This window comes from Falco biarmicus, chromosome 6 (genome assembly GCF_023638135.1).
Source record: "Falco biarmicus isolate bFalBia1 chromosome 6, bFalBia1.pri, whole genome shotgun sequence".
Taxonomy (NCBI): domain Eukaryota; kingdom Metazoa; phylum Chordata; class Aves; order Falconiformes; family Falconidae; genus Falco; species Falco biarmicus.
The window spans coordinates 8,852,967-8,880,234 of record NC_079293.1 but is presented as its reverse complement, the minus strand read 5'-3'; the positions used below and the strand labels follow the sequence as shown (position 1 = coordinate 8,880,234).

General features: G+C 41.6%; 1 protein-coding gene across 1 annotated transcript in view; it reads right to left on the bottom strand.

Moving 5' to 3' along the window:
• ELOVL4 (ELOVL fatty acid elongase 4) overlaps positions 1-25,224 on the bottom strand; it is a 31,779-nt gene extending 6,555 nt beyond the window's left edge. The window contains exons 1-3 of the mRNA XM_056344816.1: positions 24,783-25,224; positions 7,329-7,516; positions 3,906-3,986 (exon numbers count right to left, since the gene is read on the bottom strand). Of these exons, the coding sequence (XP_056200791.1) occupies positions 3,906-3,986; positions 7,329-7,516; positions 24,783-24,891 (378 nt within the window). The 5' untranslated portion in view covers positions 24,892-25,224. The remainder of the gene's footprint in view (positions 1-3,905; positions 3,987-7,328; positions 7,517-24,782) is intronic.
• Between the last annotated feature and the right edge of the window lie 2,044 nt (positions 25,225-27,268).

Below are 27,268 nucleotides of genomic sequence, written 5' to 3'. Positions count from 1 at the left end.
AATCAGCAACAGAGGGCAGAAATAAAGTAGAACAATACACCGATAAGTAAGCTATGGCAGCAGCAGATGGCTACTATTAAACAGCTTCTACAAAGCATCAGAAGTTAGGACCTAACTTGTAGCCTTTCTGTGGACACAGCACGAAAGAGAGATTTAGCTTACTGAAATTAATAATACTAGTCACAACCATACCTTTTCTGGCAATTTTCATATGTGCCAATCTAAATCTGTTAAAACACCAGATGGCACAGAAAGATTACATTACAGCCTAGGATTAAGGGGGTCAACAAGAGGTCCAATCCCGTGACCTCTGCCTGCTGCAGGGTTTTTGAACAGAGGGTGTTTTAACATAGGACTGTTCCTGCACCCTCTTCCCTAATTTCAGGCTGGGACAGGTACTTCTTAGAAGGTAACACAACATGAAAAATTAAAGTGGTTTTTAAAGAGAACTTTTTTCCCTCCTTCAGCTAGAGAATTTTGTTTACAGGACCACGAGGTCTATTTTGTTAAGTCAAGTTCCCTTTCCATAGAAGTTTGCAGTAAATTATATTTGCTTCATAAGAGGAAACTACTCAAGCTCTAGACATAAATACAAACAATGCAGATTACAGTTACAGTCCAGAAGACGATCATAGCTCAGCTTTATGATAACAATTAGCACACTTAAAACTAGGAAGTAACTAATTCACACAGCCCCAAATTTTCAATTCTCAGATCTTCAGAAAAGCTAATAAAATAGATGAACTTTGACCTGGGAAACAAGGAAACACAAGTGTAAGCGGAGAGGGAAGTGACTACTCACAGACACTAACATACCTTAAGTTCGAACGTTAGGAAATTGTTCGCCCCAAATACTAGAGCTTCCAAGTGAATACTACAAAGCATGGACTTTAACACCTCAGCCTTTTGCATTTATTATTTTGACTCCTAAGAGATAACCAAAAAAGTTCTTCCAACATGCAGCTGCAGCTCTTTCAAAATGCCTTCTTGGGGATTTCTTCCCCCTTTTCTTTCTTGAGTACATTTCATAAACATTTTTTTCTATAACCAATTACAAAACACACTCAAATTCCTGCTAGCAGTCAGTAAGGTGTCTACCTACTACACCCAGAAGATAAGACCTTTAGAAAGTTTATTTCCGCAACTGTGGAATCTAATTTCCATCCCTGCTTGCTCCAGTCATCCATTACTTCTTGTAGAACAATAGCCAGGGAAGCCTGAATGAGATTAACAAGTGTAGGTAGGTTCAAAACAGTAAGTAGGAGGACCAATTTCTTTACGCTATGTGTAAACTACTTACACAATTAATTGTCAGTGAAAGCCAAAAGTTTGATAAAGTCAAAGAAAATGTACAGAAGAATATCCCACTAAAATCTGTCAAAACAAAGAGGCTATGTCTGACTGAAGAGATCTGCGAGCTACAGATTGCTGGTGTTGCTAAACGATACAGGGGAAGTGCTGCCACATGCCCTTACACTGTTCCCTTGAAATCACCACTGCCTTACCGTCTTGACACAATGCAGGTTGGAGAGCAGACGAAAGACATTCTCTGGCACCCAAGATAGCCAAACTTTTTTTTTTTGGAACTGCTTACCAGCTCTCTGTACTCCTTTGAGGAACAAAGGATGGTTTCTTGACCCCTCACTTTGAGCAAGAGCTTTGGTCAAAAAAGTGGCCACTACATGGCAACATCATAGTGGCACATTTTCAAAAAAAGATAGAAACAGAGGTCATATAAGGGCTTTCATGCTGCCATGAAGACCACCATATACAATTAGTTTCACATTTCTCAATACCTGTTCTAGCTTTTTAAGCCCCACAATAAAGTCATATATGAAGCTGTTGCTTTCCAGAGCTTGTTCCATAATGCCTTCTGGGATCAGTACTGATTCCATTTGAGTTAGTCCCAGTCTCCTTTATCTGACTAATACAGGACTTATTTACTCAATGTCTTACAAATAAAGTTATTGCATTTGTTGCACTGTTGCAGTGCAGCACTCCCCTTCAGAGAAAACCCAGTGCCAACAGACGCTAGACACTTAGTGTCCAGATCTATTAAAAGATTATGACAGATGTGCTACAAGGTTTATCAATTCTAAACTCAAAACCGAAAAAAAGAAGCCTGCATACTTACATTTTAAAATTGCTTTTGCAGGTTTATATTACCATAAATGATGGTGAAAGGACTCCAGAAGGTTTTGGTTGTTTGGGGTTCTTTTTGTCCTCAGTGCAAAAACTAACAACATACCTTCTAAATGCAGAGCATGATAGCTGTAAAGTAGGCCAGAAATGTATCCCAGGGTCTGTAGTTAGACAAAGTATGCTTGTGGAAAGTGTAGTTTTCTACTTGCAACTTGTTGACCTAGGTTGAGAATTCACTCACAAGAACTACCAGCTAACCATCAAAAAAAAGGGTCTTGATGATACGATACAGTTACTGCCACAACTTGAGAGGGGTCCATTTCCCCAGCTTTCTCAACTCTCTCAGCTGCAAACCAAACATGTTGCAACTTAAAACTTTATTTCTAAAGCTTAGGCAAATCCACAATCTCACAAAAAACTTGAAAACTTTGAAAGTCCAAAAAGTAGGTATTGCTAGAGCAACCTTTCTTTTTTGAACATATCATATGCAATGAGCATATTGGGGTTTGCCTTTATTTCACTGTACAATAATGCTTTGTTTGTCATAATGAACAAAACAGAAGATAATTCTTCTGAGCAGGTCTGACCCTCCTCACAACCTCCCACAAAAAAGCGCACCTGAAAGTAAGGCTATGAAAAAAGTCATTACCTCTTGTACTTAGCTAACATAAAAATTCCTTCAATATATGCCATACCAGTCCTCAATGTCATCCAGCTGAGTACAGCGGCATTCTATTTTGCTTGTCTATTAAAAAAAACCCTGCCAAGCATTTGTCATAGTGATTCAAATGGTGAGTGCACAGTACTGGCAAAGGTGAAAGACAGGAGACTACCATAAGGCCAATAAAAATCTACACACAGAGTTGTTCTGCAGTATCAGACATTATACATAAGATCTAAGACTCAAACCTATCCTTCTCAATACCACTCCTGCTACGTGCACAAGTTTTTGAGTAGTACTACCCATGAACAGCCACCTTGTAGACAGACATTTTTTTGAAATGCGTTATAAATATTAAACCTGTTTGGACTATAACACACTTCCATTACATTTTCAGGAACATGTTCTAATCTGTAGGTGAAACTTGCAAGAACACCTGAGAGATTCTCAAGTGTCAGCTCTGCTGGAAGATAAGGTTTAGTACATGAGCTAATCAACAGCATTATGGAAAATAACAAGCATCTGCATTTTTATTTTAATTTGAATGCTTTCCAAAAAACACACGTTTGAAATCTAGGCTTCTACAAAATGAAACGTACTGATAATACATTTGCCAGAAGCCAGCACGACCTCATGAAGGCAAAGAGAGATAAAGGAGACAAAAAGTTGCCTGACCAGCATGGGTGAAGCGCAACCACAAGATATGCTGACAAATCGTACTTGCTCTGATCTAGCTAGAGCACTACACCTTTACTGCGGTTACCCTGGTATCATAAACTTCAGCAAGGTCTACGATCCAAAGTATGTATACAGAGTTTATCCTGGATTGTACAACCACAGATGAAGCCAAGGATGGTATCTTTAAGACTACCCTTACTTGTAGCAGTCAGATGAAAGTTAATGCAAATACACTGATGCACTTTGATTAAACCTGCTATGCACAATGTAGTCAAACCTGAAGCGGTCTGTGAGAATGTAACGGGATACAGTCACGGCTGACAGGAGCACTTCGGAAACAGTATTTTCAGACAAGATTTAAACAATCATGTAGTGCTATATATTACACACATTCATATACAAATACATAAAAAGAAATACTCACCCTAACTTCATAAACATTATCTGAATAATCCACGGTCTGGCAGACATAGCTGTACCCTCGAGCTCTTGATGCTAAAAACAGCTGAAAATATTAAAGTCATACATGAGGGGAAAGATGCTACATAAAACATGCTCATAACAACTATCAGCAAATTTCTTGCTACATCAAACTTACCTGAAAAGAAATACTTAAAAAGTTCTTATCAGTCCTGAGAACACTATTGAAGAAAGCCAACATGTAGTTCTAACAACCTGTTGTTACACAGTACCTATGTTTTTCTAGTAAAGTAAAAAGAAAATACTCATGCATGTTTCCCTGCATGTATCTGCCCAGATAATTAGAGCCCCGTACAAATTAATGAGAATTCTGGTATGACCTTAAGCTATTCAAACACAAGTATCCTTTCCGATGGCTCTAGCTTCAGAAACAGAAAATACCTAATTGCTTTCACTATGAATGACAGAAATGCTACTCTCATGATGGATTCTAGAGAACTCTCTCCAAGAGACAGGGATTAGATAATTTGGATCTGCTATTCTTAAAACAGCACACCAATCAGAACTGGGAACAAAAACCTAAACAGCCAATGATGAGCACCCATAAAACATGAGAGAAACCAGATGAAGACAAGTTGCCCGTTTTGTGTCAACTGAAATGGCCTAAAGTACATAAAGTGCTCCTGCAGGGCTGCTCCAAATAAAAAGCATGTTGCAATAACCTGAACAGAAGAGAAACTTGACATTTGAGCAAGTGTCCATTGGAAAGAAGAACACTTGCTTAGAGCTGTACAAGTTTCATTACTACTTCCAATCTTGATATTCGTAAATATTATGATCCAAGACTGTTTAAAGCCAGGTAATCCCACCCTGTTAAGTACCAAAAAAGACATCAGTGGAGCTGACATAACCTGCAAATTGCGAGTTGCAAAAGTAGAGACAAAAAGATCTCTGAAATAAACATGGGTAGGCACTGACTATTCTTACTGCTAACCTGACTTCCACCTCATTTAGACTGAACTTAAGTGTACTTTGGTATCTTGTCTCGCACACAGCACTAGGAGTGCAATCAGATGCAGAGATAATTGTTATCCAGATAAAATCAACATACAAAACCTTGTGAAACTTTGGACTTACTTGCTGCATGTGCCTAAATACGGAAGTGAAAGAACTGTCCACAGAAATGATCTCACAAAAGAAACTGAACTACTTTTGCATCATCCAAGTCCATTTACAAACTGCTGTAACACCACAACTCTCCAGCGAGGTCCCACACAGGCACAAGCGCATTTGATAATATCAGAGAAGAGCAAGGGACAGTTCGGTCCACATTGTTAGAGAAACTAACCAATTTCTACTGTGACCTGGGTAATTTGACAAAGGTTCAACTCAGCAAAAGGGAGTAAATTGACTTCACCAGGCTGCTTCAAAGTAGAGTAAGAAATTCATGATTTTGTGGCAGAATAGGTCTATGCATCTGGAACTTCTGCATGTTCTAAGCAAAATTTTCTCCCAATTTGAGTCTGAATTTGAGTTCAATGTATGTGAGTCTTAGACTATACTACTTAGCAGTACTTTAAAGATTTACCATTTTAACATAAGTTATCACAGATGAACAATACAGCTTGCCATCAGGATGATTATTTATATAACATTTAAAGGCATTTCACATAAAAATTCTGTTCTCAGCAATACCTGGAAATTTTACAGTCATTCACAAAATACAAACTATGTGTCATTCCACTCCTAACAATTACATTACTCATGGCAGTTAAAAGAGTGGCACACTGGTATTGTAAACCTCACACAGACCGAAGCAGAAGTTGCCTAGTTAATGGGAGTAACTGAAACTTGGAACACCTTCCTCCTATCAGTCTCTAAGGTCAAGAAAAGAAAAATCCTGTAAATGTTGTATCTGTAGCCTTAACATCAATTGAGTAACAACCTACCATTTGAAATAGCAGGAAACTAGAACCTCTGTGTTTAAAATTATGATCTGTCAGCCTATCAGCAGCATATTTGCAGTCCCATTCATTTTAATGTTGATTCTATGATTTGGGAATGCCATACAAACATGTGTTTCCCTATAAGCAACATAGGGTTTAAAATTAATTGACCCCAAGTCTGGTATAATTCAGCTTACCTATAAAACTAATTTAAGAGAGTAAGTGAAAAAGACAGGCATGGAAAAAACACTGCAGAATTCATTTCAGAAGAGTTTCAGATTTAACCTGACAAAATTATTGGATTTCATCCATTCCCACAACTATCCTTGGGTATCAGCATTACATTTGATTGTATCTGTAGTATTTTATTACTTAGTTGAACAGTTCAAGGAAACAGCTTAGATGAAATGACAACTGAGGAGTGATGGCTAAAATTTTACTGAACCGTGTCTTAAGGAAGGCTGAAATCAGTTAATGATTTTATTATAGAACCTTTGGAGAAGGGTCAGTATGCAGTTCATCAGATATGCCATCAGCATGCCATCAGATGTGCTGCATTTCCTGGCAAAAGTACAGAACAGACCAGCCAGAAAAAGAGTTCTGCAATGCTGTAATTTTAACTGCTCTGTTCAGTTGCTTACTTCTGGAAACAGATTTTGCAAATTTATGATCCAAGGTCTTCCAGAAAGACAACTGTCAATCTGCATGAGCCAAGACGTAGCAGCGTAAACTAAAGAAGCTGATTCTTAGCATCAGCTATATTCTGGACAGCTATCCTTAAATTATGATTACCAAACTGTTAAGTAATCCCACTTAGCTACTGCTAAAGAGCTGATCCACTGCATTGTTACTCGTCATTTCCTCTTGGTTAGGTTTTCTGTACAGGATAAATGCAGCAACACTGAAGTTTATTAAAATTAACACACTCAAAACATTGCAACCCAAATATTAAAAGACTGTATACTTTTATTTTTATTTAAAGATACAGTTTGCTTCATTTTCATTCTTATTCTAGAAGATAACTTACAGACAAGATACTTTTCCTCACTACAGAAAATGGACATCAGAATTTCTAACAATGATAAACACATTGAAGGCACTAACAAACGGCTCAATTTCTAACAAGATACATCCTGACACCCTTTAAGATTATTATAAAGAAAAAAACTAACATGGTTACAAGTGCTAAATCTTTACAAGTTCTAGTTAAACTGTCCAGTATTTACACTGACATAAACCTATGAACATGGAATAGCCAGTATACAAATAATTTCTATAGACTCATTTAGCGCATTTATTCTCAAACAGAATGTACCTAGCTACAGAAATACTCACGTCAAATGCAAATGCAGCTTTAAAAGCCTGTGCAAAACATTCACCCTCAATAGATATCATGAATACGTAAGATTATTTTCATTTTGCGTTTTGTAGACACCCTCATACTTAAATAGGAATTCCCTCCTGTGAGAGGGCATACATACCTCTTTGAAAATGAAGAAGTTGAGTAGAACCATTCCAAAGTTGTAAACAACCAACAGGAAACGTAACTGGAAGGGCTCTCTTGTCTTCATCCATTTGGGGCCCAGCCAGACAGTGAGGAGATAAATAGTGCTTATAGTCAGTGTTGGAAATGGAGACTGCATCAAGGGCCAGTCATCAACACGTTTGTCTGGGGGGGTGAATAAAACAGGAGGAGTCAACAAGGTCTGAAAAAAGTATATTTCATCATCATTTTAAGCATTGCATTTGTTAATTATTATTCTCCCCTGGAACAGCTGCATTGGACAATAGAAGCACAATACACCCACTCTTTCTAGGAAGGTTAAAGAAAATAGTTTAACAACCGCCCCCCCCCCCCCCCCCCCATATCCCATTATCTCACACGGAGATTCATTATGTCATGCAAGTTCTGTTGTCCAGTTCTACAACCCAAAGCAATAAAGCAAACAGAACCACGAGCCCAAATACAATTTAACCAGTCCACCAAAACCCAGTTTTGCTTATGATGAATAGTGCCTGTAGTGACAACTTAACCAAATATTCAACACCACCACAAATGAAAGACACACAAATTCGGCAAAACACCAATAAAATTAAGAGCTTTTCTGAATTTAAAATTAGGCAATAGAAAGCCCTCTATTAATTTTACACAGCTTGTACGATGCTAACCAAGAACCTTTGCTCTTTGACATAGGTCAGTCTCATATGTTTCAGACAGAATACTAACAGCCTTACTGAAAAACAACTCAGAGTTTAAAAGGATGGTTCTAGTTGTAATCTGTGCTTCTGCATAGGAGACAAAGGGTTTATTTACAGTCTTCTTCAGTCACTCATGGGATCCAGAGTTCCACATATTCTCAGGCCCAGAATATGCTATATTAAGCTCTGGGTCTGTATCAAAAAAGCACTCTTAGCCTGATGAACCAGTGACATCTGGGATTAGAAGATGGCTCTGCTACAGAGGAGGGAAGGGAGAGACTACAGTGACACCTCCTTACTCAATGTTTCCTTCCCTCCCCCCATATGAAAGCTAATCTCTAGTTATAGCAAGAGATAAAAGGTAACTATTCCATAAATATCAATATTTCAGATAATCCAGGCAGTATCACAGAGCTGTGCAGTATTTTCCAGATGTTTAGGCCAGTTGGAGTTCAGATGGAAATCACACCACAGGGCTCCTTGGGAAGCTCAGACAACTAAACCACACTGCCTTCAGTCATTTGTGGGCAAACTCACAAATAGCAATGCAGTTGCCCATAGATTTACCTGGAGGACAAGTTTCTTTTGGAGAACTGTAATCCAAAGACAGTGGAAAAAAAAAACCCTATACCATAAATCAATTCCTAATTCCAGGCATACTAAGAAGTTACAAGTTAGAAAAACCTTCTTTTTATCTGCAAGAATGAGGAACTCTGATGCAATGAGGAAAGTACAGAACAGCATTGGCATTACTGCTCCTCCCCATCTTTCTTGTTTCCTTGGTTGCCCTTTAAAATCATAAATCGGAACCTTATTTTATGAACAGATTTCACAAGACCCTCTGTTTCTAATAAACAACATATATTGTGATCTACAGACAGCGTGCATGGCACTGACTCTTCTTGCTTCCAGTTGATTTAACAATACTTGATCTGCACATTGCAAGTAAAATACTAGGAGGCCTAAAAAGAAGTGGAAAAGAAGAAAGATAAACCAGCTTATCTGCTTCCATTATGGCTGTTAATACCAGAAGGGAGAAGTCACCCTAATGCATGGGAACCTCCAGCAAGGCTGATGCTGCCAGAATGAGGGGAGTCAGCCTTGCAACCACAGCCACCAAAAGAAGCCAAGGGCAAGACAGGACAAGGAGTACAGGGAGGAGTAGCAAAGAAAGTATCAGATTGACTGTAGAAACACAGGCAGTTAAACAGAACTGAAGAAAGTGAGAGAAGACAATTCCCTCTTACTTTTCAGCAAGTCCCTAGAACAGACACTTTATTACAATATAATGTGCTCTCTGTAAAACATGGAAACAATTACTTTTGTATATAAGTATAGTGTCTTGGGATCTAAAGGAATGTTTTCCAGACCTCACAGAATGCTACCTATTAAAGCTGAAATCACACCGCTGCGTTGCAATTACTAAACTATCTCCCTTACACTTTAGTTCCTGCTTGCTTTTAGCGATTGCTCTAAGAATCTGAATTTAAAAATAAAAGATAAGAGAAACGGAGAACCTCATTATCCAACTGATACAAAGTAATGGGCAACGACTCATCTCCACCAAGCAAGAAGAAAGGTGTCACTTCTTAATTAAGAGACAGTTCTGGGAATAGCCAATGTGTGACATGCTTTAATCAAACCCACACATCACTTCAGACACCGTAGTGTGCAAAGAGATAAGAGCAGGTGAAGCAAGACACCCGCTTGCTTGGCCAGCTTTCTTGCACTACGCACCAGAAAGAGGCAAGGACATATTGGGGAATCTGTCTTCTGTTTTCTAACCCAGTGTTTCATGGTATCCTGTACGCTAAAGCGACAGTACAAAAAAAATGTGAAAAAAGAAGATCTGAATTTTACCCAGGAGTTGAACATTACCACACACTGCTGAAAACAGGAAACCACGACCTATTCCAGATTTCTTTTGGTGGCAGGAGACAAAGATGGCACAACGAGGATTCACTAGATGATGAAAGGAAAGACAAAGGAACAACTTTTATGAAAGCCCAGCTGCAAGTGGGCTTTGCCTCACGGTCCATCAACGCTGTAAAAAATACTTTCACCTACTTTCCACAAATACTACAAATTGAAGAACTTAACTGGAGAAAACCAAGAGATATTTAAATAACTCCGACAACAACATAAAGGCACCTGGGCAGCTGCCATTACACTTTCATACCTGTATCATGGTTTCAGCCCGTTTCAGCCTTCTCCTTCTGCACAGGGTTTTTGGACAGTGAGCCACAACATCTCAGAGACAAGTCTTAAAATATTTGCAAGAAAAGCATAGCTTACTGATACAAACTGAATAACTGCCCATGGAATCTATCTGACTGGGATTTTGCAGGCCTGAACTCTCCTAGGACAACTAATTACACTTCAAACACAAAATGCCTGTATGAGAGGGAATACAGTAGGCAGTTCAGTTCTGGAGTACATCCTGGCCAAAACAGAAGCATATCAATACTCAAAGTGTTTACTCTAATTCCTACTGTGCTAACTAAGAACACCACCTTGCATTTATTTTAAGGGCAGAAAACATGCTACCGTTTGTCCCAGAAACTGCTAGATTTAGAAACTTGTTCATCACAAGATCCCACCTGGACAATGCAAAGTAGCTTGTTCAGTTTTAAAGCAGCTCCACGCACCATTCTTACTGCACAGAAAGTATTACAAAATCAATTTCATTTCAGTTTGCCAGGCAAACCTGCTTGTCCATGTTCTACACAGAAAAGTTATATGCAGACCCTTATTCCAAACTTCTTTTCAGATACCCTCTTCCAAACAAAGATAAATTCACTATCTTAAGTTACCTGCTTAAGTGCAAATCTCCAAAGCCACTACAACACCCTCCTCCCTCTCAACCCATTTTAGCAAAACCAGCATAATTTTGTGTCCTACTTACTACCTGGTGCTGATGACCACAAATGATTTCTGCAAACCAGAGAGAACTGTGATAGCTTAAGGGGACATATGAGGGTATGAAGTAGTGCAGTACTTCATACGCAATAGGTACATTATTACCTGAAAAATTAAATAAGCTTGAAATAAAAAGGCCAGATCCCTGAAATAAAAAACCCCTCCAACTGCTTTGAAACAAAATGACCAATGCCTTTACCTGATTAGAATTGACAGAGATTGACTGAATCTTTCAGGGGATTAATACGTTTGCCTTTCAAATCCTAAGACCCAGATTCTAATTTGATCACAAATAAAATGTTGTGATGGCCCAGCCTGTAGTACAGTGCTTTTTTTGTAAGGTGGGAGAAGTTTCAGAATAAACGTTTAAAGCTGTACTCGACAATAAAGGTGAATCCAGAGTAGAATCAAGGCATCTGCTAACACGCTCCTGATAGATAATTACTGTTATGTAAGGAAAGAACACGAAATATTTATGTATGCAAGGTTTCCCTGACATTTTGTGTATACGCTTTTTAAAGTTTCACATTACCGAGACAAGACAAGAAATAGAAGAACATATAGTATTTGTTTATATATATATATATACACACAATAAAACCAATTGAAATTGTCCTGAGACACATACCCTTGCATGATTTGATTCCTTACATGGGGCAATTAACATGAAATACACACATAACCTCCGACTTCTTTCTCCAAAGCAAGAACAAGAGCAGGGCCAGTGAAAAGGACTGAATACCTGACACAACAAATACCCTAAGAGGACATAATTAACCTATATTGAAACACGGAAGGCAAACAAAGATGAATTTCAATAAGTAAGGCTGCACCGATGGTGATCTAGAGTTAAGAATCACAAGAAAATTCTGTGAAACATACTGTGTTTTAATACACAAACAATTCTGTTAAATGTGGTTCAACATTTCCTCTCCAATAGAGAGGATTTTAGATGATTAAATTCCTTACATATTACTGAGCCTGTGATCAATTTTGTTTTCTTTCCTCAACTAGTACAAACTTTAAAAATAAGCAAACAAATGCATAGCACCATTGCTCCAACATTCACCAGGAGAAATCCTGAAAGAGTACAATGATGACTACCCCTGTGTTTAATATTAGTTTTAGAGAAAATGCTACATAACTAAAATATATGACTTCTGAAATTTTCTGCATTCATATTAGATTCAAAAATCAATACCTAGTAAGTCTTTATTTTTACTTTAACAACATGTATTCCTTAGCTATAAGGTCACTACTCTCTAATTTATCTGGAGAGCCTTTCAAAGTTATTAATAGCTATTGATACTATTCTCAGCGCAAAGACACTTACAGTGCCAATCCAGCACATCCATCTGTCCAATTACATTTCTAAAGACACTGCAGAAATGATGGCGACTGTTTAAAAGCAGTTCTTAACAGTGCGAGCTCTCTGCAGATCACGCCACTTACAACAAAAAGTCCTCTCAAAGCCCAATCTCAATTTAAGTAAAACTTCACTCATTTAAGGAAATATTTGTTCCACAATATAAGAAAGGCAAACCAGCATTATCTAATTGGAGTACTGTTCTGTAACTACACCATTTTTAATTATCTATGAATTTCCCACATCTTGTTAGCTCCACTAGCTCTGTAATTGAAGGATATTACAAAATGACAACATGTATCATATAAGAAAACATGCGAAAAAACATAACTTCACACACCTTAGAACATTTACAAAGCTTTCATACTAGATTCCTTTGCAGTATTTTAGTGCCCCTCCTCTTTTCTTTCTGGTCACAGATTAATATTCTATACAACATATTTCTCTTTATGCAGTTGTATGAGAAATACTGGCTCAGTCCTGTAAATATTTACAAGTGAATATAAGGTTTACTGTGGCTATACAACCACTGCAGACTGGCTCAGTTGAAATTAAACTTGAATAAGCATCTACCTGATTAGACCCTAGGCTTTTCAGAATCGCTTAAAAGTACACTTACTGTTATCAGTTTGTAGGGTTTCCAAGAAAAAAAAGCTCAGTCTTTGACCAACTAAAACCTCAGAACGTACAAATGGAACAAAAGCTATGAACTTGGCCTTTAAAACAGCACATGACTAACTACATGGGCTGCACAGCTTTAAACTGAAGACTGTTAACAGAAGTATTGCTTGCAGAGTCAAAATTGAGAGGCCATGTATCTTTGTACTGAATACCTACAGAAATAAAAATTTTCTATTCACTTATTTATAAGTTTCAATAGAACAGTTTATATGGCCCAAAATAAACAATTCTTTTAAAGGTCTCCAGTGCTTCAACTAACTTGACTGCCTTGATATTGATTATTCATTGCACATATTGCACTCTAATCCTCAATTATCTTCGTTTGTCAAGTTTCTTCATGAGAAATCCTATGACAGAGGATTGAAGCCAGTACACAAACTAAAATAACATGCCTGTAGCCTCACTTGTGTTTCAAACAGAAAAGAATTTCTATGTCCTTCTAGGAGGGATTGTGGAGACACATTGCTCCAGGGAAGCAAAAGCATTGGGACACAAGGAACTTCTTTCTCACCTTTACCTAGCCTATCCTACTTGGCTATCCTGCAGGCTTCTGGGGCTATGGGCATTTCTAAGGAGTCTGACGGGGTCAAAGACGCCTGCACCTGACTTGGGAGCACTGCAATCTAGTACAACCTACCAAACCAAGGTCATGAAACTTGCCTTAGGGTACATTTTAGTGAAGAACAATTCCATAGAATAATTTCCTGTTTTGCTGTAAGATACATCTTATGACAGTCAGAAAACCCAATAAAACCTGCAAAATGTTAACTTGACCACCTGCATATATTTGCTCCCTAAATCCAAAGTAATTACAATTAAACTTTAATGAATTTGTGATACTTTTCTCTGCTAGACTGAAAACCAATCTTTTATCATTTTTTTTTCCCTCCTCATTTGGGTAGTTGTAAGGAGATATCAAGTCACTCACTAGTTGCCCTTTTATTTATTTTATTTAAAAAACCACCTCATTTCTTTCACCTGAAGGCTTGCTTTCCAGTCCTTCAACCATTTTCATGGCTCTTCTCTGGATACTCTACATTTAAGTCAGCCTTGCACCTGTTTGACAGGAAAAAAAAAATCATCCATACCAATCAAGTCCCTGTCACTCTCCCTCGGAGAAGAATTCTGTATTATCACAATAATGTCACAGCATCAGTGGTGGTTACGATGGCAAGAAAACAAAGCCATGAGTATGTTACTGGCAAAGCTAAGGACGACATGCACAGGATACCATACGGACAAAGGTTCCCATAACCTGGCACAGAAAAGGCACAACAGCTGGCCTGATTGAAGCCATTTTTAAACATACAAAACAGTCCCCAAAAAACCATGTTTACTTTGATCTTCAAGAATGAACAGAAATATCCAAGTTAAATATTTTGTCTATCCTCAAGCTTGGACTAGCCAAGATCAAACTAATTTGTTTTGGCCAAGAACACGAGATGCCAAAATTTTATGGCAGAGCACTGTCACTTTAACAGGCTATGAAGCTGATGAAGCTAAGATGCAACAACAAAAATATTCAGTCTCAAGCACAACGAATAATGAAAGCATATACTCTGAAAAACAAAACAACCCACAGATTAAAAAGTTTGCAGACTAAGCTGTACAAATCCTGTTGCACTTGGAAATGAGAGATGTCTGCCCCAAACTCAAAAGGACTATAGACAAGGCTAACAGGTAGGGCTTATAACCAGCTGTGGTTTTGTTTTAATTTGTAATTGACTGTTTAGTTTTCTTTAAAGCTACTTACAGCAACATAAAATCAAAATACCACACAGCCAAGAAAAACACCTCCTGCAGCTAATGAACACCTGTGTAATATGCATGTGTTTTAATAAACTCCCACTAAAGTAACAGGAATGCCTAATCCCAATTTGCTGTGAAAAGGCCAGATGTATTTTAACTAGTATTCCCATTATTCTAACTAGCATTGTAGTCCTCTTGGACTCCCATCATTCAATCACTAATACCATATTGTCTTTGTGCCTGTACACAGCAATTTCAGGATACACTTGTTTCAAGGCAAGGATTAATAATGGAAATATTATGAAGTTCAGGAGCCGTATCAATTCATCATCAGGTCTCAGGATTATCAAGTCTAAATCTTGTTCAGATTATTTTTGATTTACCTCCTCCATTGATTATGATTATTTGTGAGGACTGCAAACACCCTGCCTCAAGGAATAATAAAAACATAATCCTCATTGAAGCTTACACAAGATTTGCAAGGTAGTAAGCCCTTGAGGCATGTAGCATTCTTTTGTTTGCCAAATCTTACTTTTCCAAACATCACAAAAGCAAGATGCACTCCCAGCACAATGATACCTGTATGTCTTTTCTTAAATGTTCCAAGTTATAGCGTAAACAAATGATGAAAAAACAAAAAGCAAAGAAACCAACTCACCCATGGGATGCAATTTTATGAACTAGTTGCAGAACTGTATGACACAGCCCATGTCTCTATAAAGAAATAAAAGTGATGCATAAAACACACTTCTACAAGCTTTCCTTCTACAGTGTCTTCTTTATTGAAACTTTTGTTCAAACTTCTCTGGCCTTAGCTAGAACTGTGTTTCTGAGAGCTCAAACTGGAGAGTCATTACTTCACACAAAATAGTGGTGTTTGGTGCTATGAAAATAGTTGTAGGGGTTATCAGTAAGCAGTAACACAAACACAGGATTTGTGCACACTCAACGTTGCAATAAGAGATGAGGCTATTGGCTCATATAGTACGATTCAGGGTTCTATGAGTACGATTTAGGGTTCTATAATGCCAAAGGGGACAATCATAGAATAAATCTCCATAAACAGAGTATTTATTTTTAAATTAGATTCCCTCAGAGGGAATGCTTGAAAAATGTGAAGGATTATTAGTAACACTTTAATAATGACTCTGCAAGGTCTTATCCACTGCAGAGAGACATGTATTACATACTCAGCATACACAGGACAGTAAGTTCAGCATTGATATATGTCTTGCTAATGTGCTAACACAGCAAAAAGATGCTGAATCCTAACTACACAGCAGATGTAAACAACTTAGATTGCTGCGCTCATAACACAGACTGATTTGGGGTTGCAGATGAACATTTAGAGACTCCTAGATGCAGTGATTGAACATGTATAAAACCAGCAACAGCAAGTGAAATCTACCTAAAAATAATACCAGAAAGCTACCAGGGAACATTTGCAAGAAGCTGCACAGAAATTTCTGTGATAAACTATCAGTTTTTTCTGTTTGCATCAGCACAAGGGTGTTGCTCATCCATTAAGTTTTACAGAAGGATGAATGAGGTAGGAATTCTGCTTTGAGTAAAAACTAGAAAAGGAGTTACTGAAATATATTAGCTCTTTTCTCCAAAGTTAAGGGACAGAAGTAAAATTTACAGTTGTGAGGTACACTAGGTCTTCTGTTAGCCTAAAACAAGTACATCAGTCAAAGCCTACAAAGAAAAATAACACTGGAAAACACTTAGAACTTATTTCCTCAACATGCCTTCAACATCAGCAAAAATAATAAAGGGGGGTGGGGGGAAGGGAGGGAAGACTGACATGGGACTGGGACAGACACCAACACCAGAAAAGCCTAATTTTGAAATGTTCATTTTCAAAACATGAACTGAATGATAAAATGTTCTTATACACAAAGATGACCAGCAGAACGATTAGTATCCGAGTATTTCGCTCCCTAAGTATACAGTAGCAAAGTCATCAGTTTGGCAGCTAGGTAATGCCCTACCCAAATAACTGCTATAACTAAGTCTCTTTGCTTCTACAGTCGTGTTACCTTTCATGGTAACATATGCCCCCCCCAAGTCTAAGCTTCTCTAATGGTTTCTGCAAGTTTCTCACTTGCGATCAAAAATTCACGCATCAGTGAAACCGAGATTAGACACAGTAGAAGAAAAACTGACCTAAATATGCAAGCATTTTGGGGTACTCTATGTGTAAGTATTTCTATTGGTCACATCTGTTCCTGGTAAACCACGAAATATTAAATGTAAACCCAGAAAATATGGTTATGAAATCTCCTATTACAGCCCAACTATTCAATTTAGCACCTGTATTTTATTGTTTGTTTTTTTCTTCCTTTAGAGTATCTTAGCCATTTAAAACCAAGGTGTTATGATGCTCTAGGAATAAAAAGACATAAGATCTTGTCTAGAGAGGTAAGGTTTACTGGCTCAACAGAAAAAGTAAAAGACATGGTTTATCGATTCCCTTCTTCCAGCAACATTCTGTGAGCATTCAGAAAGCAATAAAACAATCTTTCATATTTGCTGTAACTGGGAGAAGGAAACAAGGAGATGGTATCTGTAAGCAGACAAAAAAGAAAAGAAAAATAGAAACACACCACGGTCAGCATGCCAGCTGAAGCATAACATGTAGAAGTTCTGGAAGAAGACACTTCTGTGATACTGCAGAAAGACATAAGAGGAATAGGAAAATATGATGGAAACAAACCAAATGGTCAAGAGTCCATGATTATCCTACAATAGAGGAGTACATGTGGGAGGTAGATGGATGGAGAGAAACTAGGGAAGAATCTCGCGGTACAAGCAGACACAACGCCACGGAGAGAGAGAACACTCTGGGGCAGAAGTTAAGGATCAAACCACTGAAATTATTCAAGTACATAAAGGAAGGAGTTGAGCTGCATGAGTTAAACTGACACAACCAAGAGCAGTTAATGCCCACAGGCATGCCGTTATGTTGCATCAAATGCAAGCCAAACTCGGGTAGCTTATTCCCACTCACCTTCCGTAAGACAAAGGGAAACTAGCTCATCTTTGTCTTGCCATCCAAGCACACACAATGGGAGTTAATACAAAAGATGGTGCACGTAATTCATCCCTAGGCTTGCCTTGGAGCTACTTATTGCTTTACTTACAGTCTAGGGTGCAGTCCTGAAAATCCCTACAGAGCTGACACCTAAGTCTTGGCGGGGCTGAGTTTCAGAGTTGCCTTTGTTTATGTCCTTAAAATGCCACAAGTCCTTGAAGTCCATATGGTCAGAAGCACTCCAGTCCTGCCAAAATTGAGAACAATTGTGCTGACTTGCCACCTAAACAAGATCTAGAAACTATGTATCCACACGTACATCTTCCTAAAGAAGATGTCTGTCAGGTCGTCCCACACACAAGAGTTCCCTATGTGAAATGCAATGGTAGCTTCAACTCCATTTTCAAATATAGCCTAAGAAAGCAAAGCCCTGTCATGTAACAGTTAACCAGTGAGAGCAGCTCTACCCTGTGGATCAGATCTGCCCTTAAAAGCACATTGTCCCAACTTCTGTGCTCCAGGCACACTCCACTCTTACCAATACTCTTCAAAAAGCCAAAGCTCTCATTCCTTTTATGGCAAATCCTTTTTAGCTACATGAACTCTCATTTAGCTCCAGTTTTTCAGGCCATTCATGTTTAGTCTCATTTGCCTTGCCTCAAAAAGACTCTTCAGTACACACCACAGCCTTTGCCCCCCCTCCCCAGTCTTGGCATCCTAGCAAATTCTTCCTCCCAAAATTCTCTCCATGTCTGCTTGCATCCTCTTCATTCATTCACCTTTCATTTAAGTGTTCCCTTAATCCTTTCCATGTGAATCGAGTAACTCCAAAAACCTGTTTGGACTGGTAGAGGAAGGTGAGGAGTCTTGCCTCACACACTCCTCGTGGCTCTTGATCTACAAGACCTTAAAAGGAACTACATCCTATGTCTCCTACACCTTCCTCTACTAATCATCCTTATGCCGCCTTTGACAATCTTTCCTGGTTGCGCAGGGTAGTGTAGCATAGCTGCCTCGAATACAACCTCTTCTGGTCTTCCACAGCTATAACCATAGCCCTGCTATATGCCTCTTCACCCTGAGCACAGCATAAACACAGATTTGACTACCATGATCAACTTCTAGTCAAGCTTCTCCAACTAGAGACAGCTACGTACAAACAACAGTTCAACCACTATGCTCAAACAATTTATGTAACAAGTGCAGTTGCCAGGATGAATGCGTCTGCTTCGTGCCACAGGTATTTCAACTGCTCGAGAATTCTTCACCTCTCGTTGCAGTATGTGGCTCCAGGACCACATGCTGATTTGCACCACACTAACGGCGTGCAGCTTTAGCTGAGAAACATGATCTTCTGAGAACCTCCCAAGAGTAATTTACTGTGTGCTGCAATTTTAAACATCTAGTCATTTGGCTTTCTGCAGTTAGGCGCTAAGGTCACGCAGTCAGCTTGGTTAAATTCTGTATAAAGTAGTTTCCCAACCTTTTTTATTTGGAATCTGCTTTAAGAGTATTCATAACATCTTATTTCCTCCAAAGATTTCAAGAAATGCTACCTACGCAGCCTTAAAAGGCATTTTCAGAAGTTCAGTTATGTTCTTGCTATTTTGTCCAAACATCTCCTTTTGTTTCTGGAATATGCTGAGAAGTGTTCAAACAGAAATTCATATCACATTCTTGCCGGTGCTCTTTGAAGGCTTTTTTCTGTTTCATGTCTTTGCTGGAGCTGAGTTGCAGGTCATCACCTACAATTCCTTCTTCATTTTAGGAATGAGAAGTCTTCCACTCACAACTCAGTTCCCTATCCATAGTGTCAGCTTTGCTTCAGGCTGCTCCCTCAGGCTCAGGTTCTTGAAGCTTGGCGATCCAAAAATCTCTAAGCAGACATTTCCACTTCCATAATGCACTTTTCTGAAAATGAAAAGTCCACTTTTCCATTTCCAAAGGTAGCTAGTATCTGTTTTGTTCTGATTATCTCTTGAGTTCTGTGATCTGATAAAATCTCCTGGTGATAAAACATGGGTGCAATTTCCCTCAAACACCCAGCAAATTGTCTTCAATACCCACAGCTGTTTTTTCTTCAAAGTCCTCCCCCCCCCCTCTACTGATAGCCAGTTAAATGTCACGGTTAAGAAAATGAATCAAGTAAACTTGGATGCTCCTATCGTTCAGTTTGGTTGACAGTACTCTCACATAATCTAGCCCTTAACACTCCTTTCTTCTGTAATCAATTCTTCAAGTGCTGCTTCCCACAAAACAGCCAAACCCGATTACATTAGCTTCTCCAGTTTCTGGTGTGTTTATTCCTGTCTAAACCTCGTGTTTTACCGTTGTGCTCACAGATGGAAAAAAACTGTTCCCTTGAGAAGAAAATTGTATCTGCAAGACAAGTATTGTGCCAAGTCACCAAGTCTGATGCTCAGCCAGCTCTCCGAAAGCTTTGTTTCTGTGAAACAGGCTTTGTGGACCTTGATCTCACCCTTCGTTCTCTCTCCCCATCATCACCCTCTTAAGAGCTTTCATCGGGATTCTATTTGCCTCCAGCTTTGGCACAAATGTTCAAGTAAAACAAGGTACTACTTGGACTCAGACTGCTCTGCTAACAATCCCAATGAACTTTCCTCAAGCATAAACACTCAGGATCCTTTAGCCACACTTTGTTTCTGCATGGGGAGAAGAAAGAGGGAAGAAAAAGCTTGTTTTCTTCCAGTTCCGTTCCCTGGACCGAAAAAGAATCTGAACCTGAACTGCCTGAGCATTCTTACCTTAGTCCCAAGACCTTCCTGGTAAAAGTTTTTACGGCACTTTGAGTTCCCATAGAAGCTGCTCCACTGGTTCACTTTCAAGGCAAGCAGCTCTAAGTTACCCACATTTCCCATTCTCAGTGCCTTACACTTCTGACCCAACTACAATCAATATTGCTCCCGAACAAGATGCTACTCAGAAGACTATCCTACCACTAAAGTGAAAGTTTGCATCTTTCTCCTCTCTCCTCCTGATGGAAAAAAGTCTGTAATCTTATTAACTGCAACAGCTGTAAATAGTTGCTGTTCCAAAGCAGGCCCACGTGGCCTGGGATGGCCCTGCCTCCTTTTACGTTTGAGCTCCAAGAACAATCATTCTTACCCAAAGTCAGTAACGCTTTCTGTTCTTTAGCTCAAAGCATTCAAATTAACTGGTTCCTCTAAAATAAATCTTTTTGATACGGGGTTGGTTTCACAAACCTCCATTTAGAGACACAGTTTTCTGCTCTACCTCCCCAACTACCAATGGTCTTTTCACCCGTGTTTTGAGACTTCCACATTCTTCTTTCCTGGATTGTGTCCCAAATTATTAATCTTAATAGTTCCCCTGGACTCAGCCTGGAACCTCCCTTTAAGTCACTTGCTCAGTCATCTAATCATTCCCTTAATCCCTCCTCACAGATCTAACCCCAACCAGCTACCTGAGCCGAGAGAAAGGAGGAAGCCCTGCCCTACCTATTACGCGTAACCAGTCCCATGCCCTTACAGAAATAATGGCACGGAATTCCTAGATCATCCTTCCTGATAGTAACTGTTCCACCAACCACCTTTTTTTTCTCCTGATGACTGCTAAGACCAAGTTTTTGTCCTTTCTGTCTCTCCTTGAAGTTTATGACTTCCTACATGAGCTCCTTCAGCCTTTTCAGGTGAATACATGATTACAATGGATTTTAAGCTTTCAGGAAAGGGGTCCAAAAAGATAGTCAAGGAAGGAAAGAAAACAAAAAGTAGTTTTTCAATAAATTAACAAGCCAAACATTAACCTAAGGCTGAAAATGTATTTGATAATATATACGGGGGATATGTCACAGAATACTGTTATTATCCCCATATGCAAGATTTCAAAACCAGCTTTAGATAGCATACTTGATACTAAAAAGAAAACTGTGACATGATTGAAAAAAATCCAGTTAGGCTCATTGTAGACTCAGTCTTTTGGGTTCTTTCTGGTCTCAGAAAAGGTCAGTTGCTTTTTAAATAGCATAAAGCAGGTGAGGAAAAAGACCAAATCTTTACAGCACAAAGCAGCACAAAACTCAGTGGGACATTCTGGCAGAGTACTACACAAGTCTCATCACAGGAGTCCAGGGCAGCGTTAGAAAACACCTGCTAGCAGGACAATCCTACTGAACACTGAGAACACGGCTAAAGACAGACTTGGGTGTCCAATAAAAAAAATGTGAGAACTGGAGAGAACAAGTAAATTTGGTTTTATATGAATGAGAAGTTTTTGTGTAGGAGTAGTAGTGGGAATAAAATTTCTTCACATTTTATTGTGTAATTTTGCTGTGTAGTAGTGTTTCAGTATGATTTATTGTGTAATGCTATTGCATGGCATCATTCGTTGAGCAACTTTGCTGCGTGGTATAGTTTTTTATTTAATGATATTGAACATTAGGCAATGGTCTTGCATGCCATAATTTGTGTTTCTGTTGAGCAACATCACTGCCATCGTTCTTGACACAAAGCTGAATTGCATGAATTCATGTAACAGCACTGAATTCATTATTTTAACATATATTTACTCAGAGATGGCAAATGGAGACAATTTTTTTCCGAATGAAGACATGCAGAAAAGCAGCAAACTAAGCAAGCATTTTTGCAGAACTTAGGGCATTAAGATGATTTCATTGAAGAGCAACGCAGCACTGCTTCATAAATGACACTTTCTTATCGGGAGCTACCTTGTAACTACATTATGTGATATTACATGTTTTGCATAACCATACCTGACCATAAAAACTATAGCAGGACCTTGGTTTACATACTACCGGGTATAAAACAAGAACAGTAACACGTTCTTGATGTGACTTAGGGTATACCCAAAACTATCCTTGCAGGGATGGAACTGCTGAAATGTAGGCTCTACCCAAAACAATCCCTGCAGGGATGGGTCCGCTGAAATTTAGGCTCTACCCAAAACTATCCTTGCAGGGACCCGCTGAAATCCAGAACCTGATCAGGAAACTCTCCACTTCTTACGCAAAATGGAGCTATGATTACTTCACTGTGGTGGAATCCCATGTTAACACCAACACTTCTGAACTTAGTGCAAACATCTAAAATTTTGCATTAGTAAATGAGTAAAAGAAGTAAGCATACTTTAGATGTCATAACAATGTCATCCTATTACTCCTTAACGTTCTCCAAAGAAGCAGAAGGAAGAAACAAAAGTCTGTTCTGTTTGTAGTACTAACGTAATTTACTTATCTTTACATTCCTTACATAAACTTGCTTTTTCATGCCTCCCCCCCACCCCCCATCATTTCTGCTTACAAACAAACATGGTCTACATACAGACTTAAATAACACCTTTGAAGTTCTAGAAATACATCAGAACTTGAAGGCTTTTTCCAAACTAATCAAGTAATCCATAAGGGTATCAACTTAGTACCCACATCTATTTTTACATCCACCTGAAAATGCTATTGATTGGCTAGAACAGCATCTCTTTCATACATTACCTGACAGTCTATGAACAATTGTATGTTGCAAGAGGCAGAGAACGAGAGCAAACACTGGCAGATTACAATGCAGTGCTGCTGCAAGCATTTTTATTTGCTAGCTCATATTCTAGCAGGTTTTAAATACAGAAGAAAAAAATATGCACACAGGCTAGATTTTTAAAACATGCCAAACCCCAGAAGATAGGCTGGGAAGGAAAAAAATGAGCTCCCTCAATCTATAACGTAAGATTAATTTATTATCTAACAGATGGCAGAAGAGAGGGGGGTGGAAAAGAAAGGACTGCTGATGCAGTGAGCCTCCAGTCCGTAACGAAGGCCCCACATTCTCACTCATCATACTGCCACAAAATACATCCACAGTCGCATCCGCTCCAGAGTTTTGCTCCGTGTATTTCCAGGTTTAGACCGAAACAGCCTAGACCTCACTGCTGTACAGACAACTAAAAAAAAAAAATGAAGAAAACATCCGGAGAAGCGATTCCTCTGTCAGCCGCCCAAGGCTACTCACAATAGCAACCCCGCAAGCCGCAGCTCTGCCCTGCTTATTTTGATGACCGAGAGCGTGAGCTGTTCACGCTGACCAGTGCTTCCAGTGCTACCGGTCACTGCAGCAAGTTACAGTCTCCTTTGCTGTCCCAGCATCGAAAGCTGCTTTTTCACATTTCTCCATGTTCCAAGACGTTTTCTCTCCTGTCAGCATCTTCCCCATGGCGGGGGGGGGAGCTATACACTAACGGAAAGCCGCAGAACCGACCCCAGCGCGCTGCATACGGAATGAAAAGCTCCCGCACTGCCACCAACAGCCATTTCCCCACCCCGCGCGCCGCGCTGCACGCGATGCTGTCACAGCACCGACCGGCGACACCACCGCCTTCACCTGCCGCGGCAGCCCCGGCCGCGCCTCGCCGGCGGGCCGCACCGCCCTCGGTCAGCGGGCTCCCGTGGGGCCGGCCCGGGGCGCCCGCGGCGGGATGAGCCCGGGAACGGCGGCTCCGGGGAGCGGATTCCGCTGCAGCCAGCCCGCAGGCGCCCGGCGCGGGGGAGGGGGGACGACGGGGGACGGGGACACCCTCACCTTGTCAGCGAGCGATGCCCCGCGCACCCCGGGCCGTGACACGGGATTAGGGCAGACAAACAAACAAAGCACCCGCGCGCACCGCGGAGGCAGGGAGCGCAGGCAGAGGAGCGCAGGCAGAGGAGCGCAGGCAGAGGAGCGCAGGCAGAGGAGCGCAGGCAGAGGAGCGCAGGCAGAGGAGCGCAGGCAGGGAGCGCAGGCAGGGAGCGCAGGCAGGGAGCGCAGGCAGAGGAGCGGCAGGTCCCCCCCGCCCGCCGCAGTCCCGGGCCCGCCCGCCGCCTCACAGCCCCGCTGGGCGCGCGCCGCGTCTCCCGGGAGACGGAGCCATTTTGAACCGCTGCGCCTCGGTGACAGCGGGCGGGGGGCGCCGGGCGCGGCGGTGGCCGGGGGTGCTGGCGGGGCCGCCCTGGCGCGTTACCTCGGATGCTCCAGGTCCAGCGGTAGAACTCGAGGGTGTCGTTCACCACGCTGGACACCAGGCCCATAGCGCGGGGGGGCTCGGCGGCGGCGGCGGCGGCGGCACCCATGGTGAGCAGCAGCAGCAGCGGCGGCGGCGGCGGAGCCGGCAGACCTGTCTCGGCGCGTGCGTCCGTGCCTCTGCGCCGGGGCTGCTGCTGCTGCTGCCCTTCTACAGCCAGGGATGTGATTTAAATCTCTATCTCTCGGTATCTTCCCTCCAGACTCCGCCTCGCTCCCGTCACCGGCTCCTGCGCCCCGCGGGCAGGGCGGAGGGCGCGGAGGCGGGGAGGGGGGTGGGCTGGAAGCGCGGCGGCCGCGGCTCCGCAGCACCGTCCGCAGCGGGCGGCGCGGCGCGGCGCGGTGCGCTCTGTCACGTGACCGCCGGCTCGCTGCCCGCCGGCGGCTGCCCGCGGGGCTCGCGCTGCCCGGCCCGGCCCCCCGCGCAGGCGCAGTGCCGGCGGCGGGGGGGAGCGCGGCGGCGGCGGGGCCGGGCGGCCGGTGCTCCCGTACGTGCGCTCCCGTAGGGCCCCGCCTCCTCCCGCAGCGCGCGTCCCGGGTGCAGAAGAGGTGCTTGTTATATTAATTTGCCTTTTATTTCCAAAGAGGTATTTTTGTACCAGGCGGAGGAACAAGTACTCGTCAACGTCTGTTTCCTTTCTTCCTCTGCTCTGTTCGCAGCCTGGGGTTTTCTTCTCTCCTTTTCCTCTCACTCCCCCTGGGCGGACGGGCCAAGGCACCGGCGTCAGTGGCGCTCACCTTACCCAGGCTGTCGGCTTTTCAGCAGCCTGTCCCGAGAAGCCTGCGCTAAAATCCCTGCCCCTCCCAGCACTGAGGAAGCCAGCAGTCCCTAACGGGATCTCGCCGCCTCCCGGCCCCACCGGCGGCGCTTGTGGCATTTCCCTGGCCAGCAACTTGCCCAGCCTCTTCCAGGTGCCACCGAGGTTCCTTTGGCACACTTCCCTCCATCTCCTGGACCGAAGCCTTTACGGTCGCTTCATGGCGCAGAGGTTCGCCTCATGGACCATCGCTGGGGGCTGCAGGAGAAGGAGCCTCCGTGGCAACAGCGTGCAGTCCCAGTTCATCCGTTCTGCACCCTGTGTTTCAACCCCAGCAAAACCTCTGGCTGGTGTGGGTGCATCAGCTGCTCCTCACACCTTTGCCTCTTATCTCCTCCTGCCAGCTTGTCTCTCCCTCTCCCATGATCTGCGTAGTGTGAATGGCTGCATGACACCCATGGGACTGGTTTTCCCCACTGAGGGACTGGAGGGCAGCTGCTTCACCGGAGTTGAGAACTTTCCTCCTGGCAGACAACAGATCAGATGGTATCTACCTCTCCCTCCCCCAGTGCACCAGCACCTGTGTCACTCGTTGTCACCTGGTCTTGGTGAGCACAGCTCGCACTCCTCTTCCTGATTAAGCCACCCTCTGCTCAGCTCCTGGACCGCCCTGGCTGCTGTAACCCCATCCCGATGGATGCGAGAGGCACACTGGCTATTGCTAGTTACTTTGCCGCAAGCAGAGCCACTGTGCCTGCAGCTTGGAAACCAGCAGGTGTTTGGGGGTAGGGATTGCCTGCACTGGGAAAAGGAAGAGGAGCTACGTAAACCCCTGGAGGCCTGGATGGACAGGGACACCCAGTGTATCGCAATGCTGCCTGAAAGTTGGAGCCAAAGCAAGGTCACCACGTGCTTCTGCGTGGACAGCTGCTAACCTCTCTCACGTGAGAAGAGTCAATCGAAAATCTCATGAATTGCACTGACTTGAATCACGTTTTATTTTCATGGCACTGATCGTGGCAGGAGGTCCGGTGAGAGCTGTGAAATGGATCTGTCAGTGGGTAGGACAAGGTGAAGACCAAACTGCTTCCCACGTTGCAGGCAGACAGTGTGGTGTTAGCTGTGGTTCCTGTGCGTCCTTTAGGTGAAACCACCGTAGCATATCTGTCCTTGGGCAGTTAGAAACTTGATGCATGGTTGGCATTGTTTAAAGCACGGCTTCAGAACTTTTGTAAACATTATAATTTAAATCAAAAGGAAACGAGAAGAATGAGTCATAATCCTCAGACTGGTATATGGCCGTTTGCCTTGGCCACATGTTTGAAACAGAATGGGCTACTGAATGAATCGACATGACAAAGGGTCGCACTCCCTTGCTGTCCCTGATGCCAGGCAAGATGTGGACTAAGCAGAGTGCCACCAACGCAAAGAGTAAAGATCTACAGTCTACCAAACAACAGAAAAGAACAAGACACATTTGCACTATTAATACATATTCATAATGACAATTATTTATATTATAGCCTAGATATACTTGCTTCTTTATTAAAATGATCATTTATTTGTTCAATGGAAGTCTTTTTTGCCCAATTGACACAAGTAATTACTGTTTATAAAATATTTATACAATCCAGTTTACTGTTTCATCTATTTCAGATTAGATAACTTT